A 9,963-nucleotide genomic window follows, 5' to 3' on the forward strand; every position below is an offset into this window, starting at 1 on the left:
AATTATTGACAAACAATAACATAATTTTTTTAAGGACACGGTTTCTACGAGTCCTAGCATTCATATATAAATATGCATCCCATATTTATGAACTACTTTTGAGGTTGATTTTGGACTTAGTTTTTTAGAAATATAAAATCTCCAACATGGAGATCATTAATATGTGAAAATAGATAAATTTTAAAAGCTAAAAATGAAATCTTGAGACTTCAAAAAAAAAAAAAAATATAAAAATGATATCTTTTGAAGAAAATTTTCAGCCGTTGGTTTTTATTTCTTTTGAAGGACCACCACACCACTTTACATTTACCGTAAGATGGATGTTTGATGCCTTGAGGGACACAAATGTAGGAGTGCGTCCACCAACGCATAAAGGACCTTTTTTTTTAATGCTTAACCTTTGTAGATATGATATGATGCGCATTGTAGTTTCACTCATTTAGTCTTGTATATTTTATATTCTTATGCCCTTTGTAGTTGAAATGGGTGACACTCTTTCTCTCTCTCTCTCTCTCTCTCTCTCTCTCTCTCTATATATATATATATATATATATATATATATATATATATATATATATATATATTGGGTGATTCTACTCGAAGTACGTATTTCAGTATATCTATTTGAAATCATATGTTCCTGATGAGTCATGTCTCTCTTTCATCCCAATAAAAAAACTTTATTTTTGTTGATGTTCTAAAATCAAATGCATGCCACCTGGAAGGCTGCCTAGGCATTGACTTGGTAATATTACCACCAATGGGCTGAAAATAGCCTATGATTGGGAGGTTTATGTTTATTTCCCCACTTAGAGTGGGCAAAAGTTCAAAGATCTCTTATATCAAAATTTCCTTGGATGAAAGTGGGACAAACCCCATTTCCTATATATTATTCTCGTATTTTTTTGTTATTGTGGTTTGTATGTACGCCTTTTCGGGGCTTGTTGGGAACTTTCATGCTAATATACCCAGATAAAGGTGTGTGGATACGAACAAAATGAATAGGGATAGGACGTGACATTTGTCAAAATGCCGGACACCAACATGGATATGAGGATCTTATATTTTCTCATCATTAAATATTTGTTTTATAGCTCGTATCGTTCATAGATATATTCATCCAATACAATTACATATTTACCATAGCGATACGCATCGTATTATATTTAATCCTTTTGATATTTTGTATGTTTATGTGATTTCCATTTACAAGTATCCTAGCAGTATCTTATATTAGTATTGGCCCGTCCTCTAAGCATATAGAAGAGCCACTGCATTATAGGTTATACACACTTGTACATTCACTTACCATCCATCTTCTGCTAAAGGGTGCCTAGGGCTTGGAATGGTTCGGGTCGGGTCCTGGTCAACCTGGACTTTGGTTAGGTCCAAGTGAATCGAACATAGAACAGACCCACCGGGCCAAGCCGGGTCAAGTCTGGATAGGGTCTTGAGATAAACAGTATATACAAAAATATGTTCAAGTGGAAGGCTCCAAAAGGCAGAAGACATGGATGGAAGTAGCGAGAAAAGATATGATGACTTATGGTATGACTGAGGATATGATCCTTGATACAGCAGAATGGCGGAACAATATTAGCCGACTCGAAATAGTCAGGATAAAGCTCCGATGATGGTGCTATTATTTCGATGTTGTAGACCATTTAATTTTTTATATTTAGAAATTATGACTTGTTTTTATTTTGTTCCTCAGAAGCGATGCACTGTACCAGACCCTGAGTACAGTGAGAAATGCGCAAGGGTTAGCTCGGGCGTTCCCCAAAAGCGACATGCCGCAGCGCCGCCCCGTTGCGGTGAAAAATAGGTAAGGGTTCCTACGACATCCTGGACGAGCACGGATAAAGACGCTTGTCTAAGAGAATAGGATTCGTTTAGCCACATGGAATATAAGAACACTTACAGGTAAGAGCATGGAGTTAGTGGATACCATGAGATGAAGGAGAGTAAACATAGTCCGTCTATGTGAAACTAAATGGAAAGGAGAAAAAGCTACAAAAATATATGGGTATAAACTTTGGTATACAAGAAACGATAGTAATAGAAATGACGTAGACATTAATAGTAGACAAAGATTTAAAAGATAAAGTAGTTAATGTTAAAAGAATAGGTGATAAGCTCTTATTAATTATATTTATATTAGGGAAAGAGATAGTTAATTAGTACTTATGCACCACAAGGAGGATTAGATGATAGAATTAAGAGACAATTTTGGGTGGACATAGCTGGAATAGTCCAAGACATACCAAATGGAGAGAGGACCTTTTTAAGAGGGGACTTAAATGGTCATGTAGGGAAGGATAGTAGAGGATATGAGGGGTACATGAGGGATAAGGGTTTGGGGAAAGAAATGAGATGGGTGAGACTATTTAAGATTTTGTTATGGCCTACAACCTAGCAATAGTAAACACTTACTTTAAAAAGTGAGATGAACATTAATAACCTTTAAAAGTAGATCACATAAAAGCCAGATAGACCTCTTCCTAGTTAAGAAGGTAGATTGACGATCATCTAAAGACTGCAAGGTTATCCCGGGAAAGAGTTTGACTACCCAACATAGGTTCGTGGTTATGGATGTCTGCATAAAGACATGTAAGAGAAAGGGTGAAAGTAATGGATGTTCAAGAACTAGGTGGTGGAATTTAAAAAATGAGAAAATTTAGGGATAAATTAGTTGAAGGAAAATGAAAATCTCTGACTATGATGTCAATGTAGTATGGAATGAGAATGCTGATTGTATCAAGAAAATAGGAGAATCTAAATGGATAAGAAACTCTGATAAGGAAACTTGGTGGTATAGCGATGCGGTTCAGAAGGTCATTGGCGAAAAATGATCATGTTATAAAACTTGGCAGTGTAATAGAAACAATCAAAACTTAAAAAAATATAAAAATGCTAAGAAAAACGCTAAACAAATAGTAAATAAAGCTAAACTTAAGGTATATGATAATCTATATAATAAACTAGGAATAAGAGAATGAGAAAAAGATGTCTTCAAATTACCAAAAATAAGAGATAAAAAGTGTAGGGATCTAAACCTTATTAAAGGCATTAAAAATGAGGATCAAAGGATTTTGGAAAACGATGACGAGGTCAATGAAAGGTGGAGAGTTTATTTTCACAAATTATTAAATGATGAACAAAATGGGAAAATAGCACTAGAAAGAACTGTTGGTACAAATGAGGGCATCGGTCATAGATACATCTGTAGGATTAGGATGTCAGAAGTGAACGAAGCTTCGAAAAGGATGGATAGGAAAGGCTTTAGGACCAGATGGTATCCCGATCGAGGTTCGGAAGTGCATGGGGGAGATTGGTATTGACTGGCTGACGAAGCTATTCAACAAGGTATTGAGAACAAAGGAAATGCCAGATGAATGGAGGAAAAATATTGTGGTACCTATTTACAAGAACAAAAGAGACATACATAATTGTGTGAAATATCAAGGGATCAACTTTATGAACCATCCTATGAAGCTCTGGGAGAGAGTGATTGAACAACGGCTAAGGTATGAAACAAGTGTATCTAAAATCCAATTTGGTTTTATGCCAGGAAGGTCAACAACTGAGGTTATTTTCCTACTTAGGCAACTGATCGAGAAGTTTAGGCCGAAAGGAAAAGACCTCCACATAGTCTTTATTGATCTAGAGAAATTTTATGATAGTGTTCCATGAGATTTGATTTGCTGGTTGTTGAACAAGAAAGGAGTCTCCAGACACTTCATCGACTTGTTGAGAGATATGTACAATAGAGCGCTAACTAATGTACGAACAACTAGTGGAGAGATGAGTGAGTTTTCAGTGACAATATGTCTACATCAAGGGTCATCATTGAGCCCATACCTTTGTCTTAGTTATGGATGCTTAATTAGGCACCTACAGGAGGAGGTACCGTGGTGCATATTGTTCACAGATGACATAGTTATGATCAATGAGACCCGAAACGGCATCAACTCAAAGTTAGAACTTTGGAGGGATGCTCTAGAATCCAAAGGTTTTAAAATTAGCCGGACTAAGACAAAATATAGAATGCAAGTTTAGTAATAATATGAGTAGAGACAAGGAAGTAGTTAAGTTTGAAGACTAGGAAATACAAAAAAGACCACACTTTCGATATCTTGGGTCGATAATCCAGGAAAATAGAGAGATTGAAGAAGAGATTGAAGAAGATGTTGCACACAGAATTAGAGTTGGGTGGGCGAAGTGGAGATGTGCAACTGAAATTTTATGTGTTCATCGCATACCAATGAAGTTGAAGGGTAAGTTTTATAGGACAACTGTGAGACCAACTTTGCTCTATGGGGCTGAATGTTGGGCGGACAAAAAACAATATACACATAGAATGCGTGTAGCAGAGATGAGGATGCTGAGATGGATGAGTGGCAAGACAAGAAGGGATAGAATTCGAAATGAATCAATTCGAGAGAATTTAGGTGTGACACTAATAGGCCATAAGATGAGAGAGAGTAGACTTAGGTGGGCTGGCTATGTGTGGTGTTAAACAGGTACAACACCTATTAGGAGGTGCGAGTTAGTTCAAATAGAACTGAAAAGGGCAAGGGGTAGGCCCAAAAGGACGTGGTTAGAAGTAGTCTGAAAAGATATGGGGACTTATGGCCTCGTTGAGGGCATGGCCTTTAATAGAGCGGTATGGCGGACCAGGATTCGTGTAGTTGGCCCCAATTAATTGGGAAAAGGCTATGATAATGATGATGATTACCTGTTTGTATTTATGTTAAAACTTAAGTATGTAACTTACAATGGTATTTTTGATAGAGCGGAATGGCGGACCAAGATTCGTGTAGCCGACCCCAATTAATTAAGAAAAGGCTATGATAATGATGATGATTACCTGTTTGTATTTATGTTAAAACTTAAATATGTAACTTACAATGGTATTTTTGACATACTTCTCTTGCTTGAGAAAAAAATTGTATCATAAACAACTCGTCATCATCTAAGTCTTATCTCAACTATTTGGGATCGGCTAATCATAGGATCAGGATTCATGAAAACATGTGGAAACGTTTTACACTGGCTCCCAGCCTAATACAACTCTCCTCCTTTCTTGTCTTGGCTTGAGACTGGCATGACCGGCTTGGACTAGCCAATACAACTCTCCTCCTTTCTTGTCTTGGCTTGAGACTGGCATGACCGGCTTGGACTGGCCAATACAACCCTCCTCCTTTCTTGTCTTGGCTTGAGACTGGCATGACCGGCTTGGACTAGCCATACCGGAGTATCATAAACAACTACGAATCTTAAATTTCATTATGGATCCTAACTAGCTGATTCTATTGCACTACTTAGTATGGACATTTATTGCATTACTTCTCAAGCTGGACTGGACGTTTGCCCCTTTGGCTTTATATATTTGTGCCTCAGGGCTGAACTCGTCCCTGATATTTAATCGTTCCCATCAACTTCACATTCTTAGGGAAGTTTTTCCTTTTTGTCTAATTCAAGATGGGCTATGCTTATTAATGCTTAACGTTCTTTTTTTACCTTTCACAAATAAAAGAGAAAAAAGAAGAAAAAACAAAATAGCTGCTAAGCTTGTGTTAAAACCTTTTTCTAAGGTAAAGTTTTGCATGACAATGTGCAGATGTTACTTTGTAGAAGTTAATTAGTTTGTGTTATTTGGTGGGATGTAGGTCTCCATAATTTATAAATTTATTGAAAGAGAATCTCTTTATTATTGTGAACTCAGATGCATATTTGGTTATATGATCATTAATCATAATTTTTGTCTATGTGGATGTTGAAGTTTTACTATTCATGAGTCTTTTGTTTGGATGCAAAAGTTTTATTATTAAGACTAAGGGTCCATTTCATTGTCAAATTTCACAATTTGATGTTCAAGTTCCAAGTACTGGTTGAACCACATGCAACTTGATAATTGTGGTTTGTTGAGAGAAGGGTGTTTGATTGTTCTGACTTATGTGGTGTGATGGTGGTCGAGGGTGTGTGTGTGTGTGTGTGTGTGTGTGTGTGAGAGAGAGAGAGAGAGAGAGAGAGAGAGAGAGACCAAACCACTCCAAGTGGTTTTGTCCAAGTGGTCTGGTCAGCATTTTTGGGCCTAAGGCGTTATAATAAAATGTAGAAAAATTATAAATTGGTCAAGTTACAAGTTGTTCACAGTTTAGCTGGAAATCAAAGGGATACTAATTGTCTCTGATTATAATGGTCTCTGCTTTAAGTTTGTCTTGCTTCGATTTATGTGGCAAGCTTTAATGTGAGGTTTTTTCTCAATACCTTTGCAGGTTGGTAACTTTGTTAATTGTCTACTTGACGCAAAGACTGCACTGCAACAAAAGTATGTTCTTCATTTTCTCCTTGTTTGCCATTTCCATCTTCACTGTAATGGGATTTGGTCTTCCTCTAAGTTGCATGTAACTCGTTCATCAAAGGAAAAACAAACAGAAAAGAAATGCATATGACTTGTGTGTCTGTGATGTTTGATTATACAGATCAGAGGTTGTCAGAAGAAAGCAAAGATTAGCCATGGCAAAGTTAATGTCAGCAAAGGCGGATAAATCGTCATTTGATCGCCTTTGTATGCAGGTCTGGTCTTCTTACATACTATAACATTTTATTTGCATGTTTCATGAAGCATCCATGTGGAATCTGTCTGAAGCATGCAGTTAATAAGTGTCTGCAGATAAATAGGTTAGATATTGAGCAGAAGAGATTAGCAGAGGATACTGCAGTCTATAATCTGCTTCAAGAGCAGCTGAAATGTTCCCCTGCTTATCAGAAGGTAAGAACTGGAGTACATATGTGCCTGCTCTCTCTTTCTCTGACATAGTCATTCTCATTAATAACATCAATATAATTACTTATGATTTGCATCTATCAAGTACTTCTTCTCTCTTATCCCTTCCCGTTTATCAGAAGGCTCACAAGTTATTTAGTTGTCTATGAACTCACAAATTCTCTCTCTCTCTCTCTCTCTCTCTCTCTCTCTCTCTCCTCCAAAGATGCTTGAGATCCGCAATTCTCTTCTCGAGATGAAGTCCAATTCTCAGCAGTTGCGACCAATCCCAGATGTTGGTGATGATGACATATCATTCGAGGACTTACTGGCTCAAGAGAAGAAGGATTCATTCTGGTAAACTTTTGAAAGACGATGGGACCTTCCATTAAGTTTTTGGTTTACATATGTTAACAGCCTTGTACTATGCTTCTCTCTCATAGGCAAAGGAACGGCAAGCTGAGGTCATGCACAACTTGAGACGCTGATGCTCATTCTGCGATTTTCCCTGAAAGCAGTATGGACCATCATCATCATAAATCGAGTAGACCATTGGAGGTGTTTTGCACTGCAGGTGCTCCTTTTGGGTCTGTTTTGAGGTCCCCTCTGCTTTGGACATACAATTTAATCTATCTCTCTCTCATGGCCTCTTATGCTGGCTTCTTTTATGGTGGGTTGAGGCATTTCTTCTTACTTATCTAAATCTTGAGAGTTCCCCTGCCATCTGTAGAGCTGTTGTACTTGTTTTGCTCTTCTTACTTACCTAAATGGTCTCGAGTTTCCCTGCCATGTTTAGGGCTGTTGTTCTTGTTTTGTTGTACCAATCTTAGTGTAGTTAATCCCAAAAGTGAGAGCTGATGCCTGAACTTCACAAAAATATAGTCCTTTCTTAAAGAATATTGAAAGAATTCCTCAATAGATGCAATTCCTTGTGGCGTTTGTTTTGGCAATGTTGATGATACGAACCCCTAGGGGTGCAATAGTGTGTGTGTTTGTGTATGAGAGAGAGAGAGATTCATGAAAATGTTGAATAAACTCTCGAAAAATTGGAAATAATTAAGAAGTCTTTATCCCATTGGAACCCAAAACTACCTTTTAGAGAGAGAGAGAGGAGCCATTCGATTGAACTCCCATTTTCTGGTGACCTGAACTAATTTCTCATTTATTAAGAGTACACCACCAAATGCTCATAACTGTGGAAAATTAAAGGAAGGTAAAAGTTCATATAAGGTGTTAACATTATACTATAGAAGTAAGGTGCATCTAAAAACCCCATCATAAAAAGTTGTTGTCACTCGAAAATTCTCCAGTTAATCATCTTCATTTTGATGCATATGGATATAAAAGGAAAATTGAATTTCAAGCTCCAAAAATAATACAGCTTGAAACACATTATCTAGACCATCCATTTTCAATATTTTTTAGTACTCATAGATATGTTAGATTTGTACTATTTTTTAAGGTTTCAATTTCATTATAGGGGCAAAAAATAGATTTTTAAACCATGATAAGGGTTTTGGCACCAAAATACATTTTTTAATGAGAGTTTTTAGGTGCACGTAAGGTTGACTCCTTATAGAAACCTCACCCTCAAAGAAAACCTATTCACTTAATTTCCAAACAATTCTATACTTCAATGGAGCTGTTGGGCATTCGCATTTAGGCAGCTCAAAAATAGCCCCTTCTTAGTCATAAGCCCTACCAACATATCATGCTCCCAAGTAACCTGAGTGGAAAACTGTTTGCATTTTTAGTAAATTATGTTCACAGTAACTAAATCCTTTTCCGATCATAAAATCCTATGTGAATAAATAAAATATTAAACCATGCAATTAATATTGAATAAGTTAGGACAAGTGAATGTTAAAACTTCTAAGTCACAGGCTTTAACTTCAAGGTTGTGTTTATTTTCTGTTGGGCTAATTGCTAAGGTATTGCACATCTGTAACTACTATTCACATCAGATTACGATGGATGATTGCTAGAGATGGATTTTGGATATAAACAAAATGTTTTTTCGCCTTAACAGTGATTTATAATACTCATCAAACGAACAATACAAACATGTTTTACCCACACTTCTAAAAATATAAACATGAATGCTTTAAAAAAAAAAATCTCCCTGACTGCATCCAAAACATGGACAATCTTTTGTTCAATCTTAAGAAGTTACTTTTTCTGGGCTTAGATTTTTCATTTTTGGTTGATTGCTAAGTTGAGTAGTTGCATCCAAATTTTGGAGTCCTAAAAATGCTCCTGGATAGGGTTTTACGTGAGGGAGTGAATTTATGATATCCTCTCATGGGAGAGCATAAGCTTTCGCCTTTCAAACTTTATATTTTGGGTGCAGCTGGCATACGGATGCATCTATAGCTGTATAGGTAAGGTGCACCTTCAAATTTTATCATGGTATATAATTTTGGTGTAAAATGTTCTTAGGATTCTCTCAATATCTATTTTTATATCTAAATATAAAAATTTAAATTTTAAAATAGTTAAAATCAAGTAGATCTATAAACATATGAAAATCTTGAAAATGGACGGTGTAGATGATATGTTGTAAAATGCACTATTTCTAAGATTTAAAATCTTTTTATTTTTCATGTTCATACATCTCGATGTCGAGATGATCAATCAAAGGGTTTTTCAACATTAAAAATACCTTTTCCGATGGATTTTTGAGGCACATCCGTAGTTCTACATTATAAGGTTGCATAAACTTTTTCCTTATATTTTAGAACTTCATTATCTTAAAGAGCAAAAAATATTGCGAGTTTAAAAATAAGGGAAAAATTATGTTGAGACCCAAAATGAATTTTGTATACATTTTCCTTTTTTTTTGACGAAGTTCAATATTTATTGATATCAAAGCAGGATACAATATAGCAGATACATCATCAACAATCACCAGCGCAGTAAGAGAAGTACCCCTTTTAGCTAAAGAGTCCGTTAAGTCATTGGCTTCCATATACACATGAGCTACGGATAAGGTCAAAGAGGACAGCAGCTGAAAGATCTGATGCCCAATGGATTTAAGTTGCCAAGAAAAGCGTTGCTCTTTCAAACACCATTTAATCACATTCATCGAATCCCTTCAATGATAACACATGCCACTATATTTCTGGCCACTAGAATTTTCAAGCCATGAAAAATCGTAAGAAGTTCTACCTGATTTGCCGTAGTGATTCCAC

At 36.3% G+C, this 9,963-nt stretch overlaps 1 protein-coding gene and 1 non-coding gene across 2 annotated transcripts in view; both read left to right on the forward strand.

The window, feature by feature from the left end:
* LOC18421920 (CA-responsive protein) overlaps positions 1–7,722 on the forward strand; it is a 33,516-nt gene extending 25,794 nt beyond the window's left edge. The window contains exons 2-6 of the mRNA XM_006826718.4: positions 6,282–6,334; positions 6,489–6,582; positions 6,680–6,778; positions 6,999–7,129; positions 7,216–7,722. Of these exons, the coding sequence (XP_006826781.1) occupies positions 6,282–6,334; positions 6,489–6,582; positions 6,680–6,778; positions 6,999–7,129; positions 7,216–7,252 (414 nt within the window). The 3' untranslated portion in view covers positions 7,253–7,722. The remainder of the gene's footprint in view (positions 1–6,281; positions 6,335–6,488; positions 6,583–6,679; positions 6,779–6,998; positions 7,130–7,215) is intronic.
* LOC148781976 (small nucleolar RNA snoR99) lies at positions 5,395–5,495 on the forward strand. Its single transcript, XR_016056731.1, has one exon. It is a non-coding gene; the product is annotated as a small nucleolar RNA snoR99 (small nucleolar RNA).
* Positions 7,723–9,963: the final 2,241 nt, after the last annotated feature.

The sequence above is a fragment of the Amborella trichopoda genome, chromosome 5 (assembly GCF_054954075.1).
Source record: "Amborella trichopoda isolate Santa Cruz 75 chromosome 5, AtrichopodaSantaCruz75HAP2 v2.0, whole genome shotgun sequence".
NCBI classification, from domain to species: Eukaryota; Viridiplantae; Streptophyta; class Magnoliopsida; order Amborellales; family Amborellaceae; genus Amborella; species Amborella trichopoda.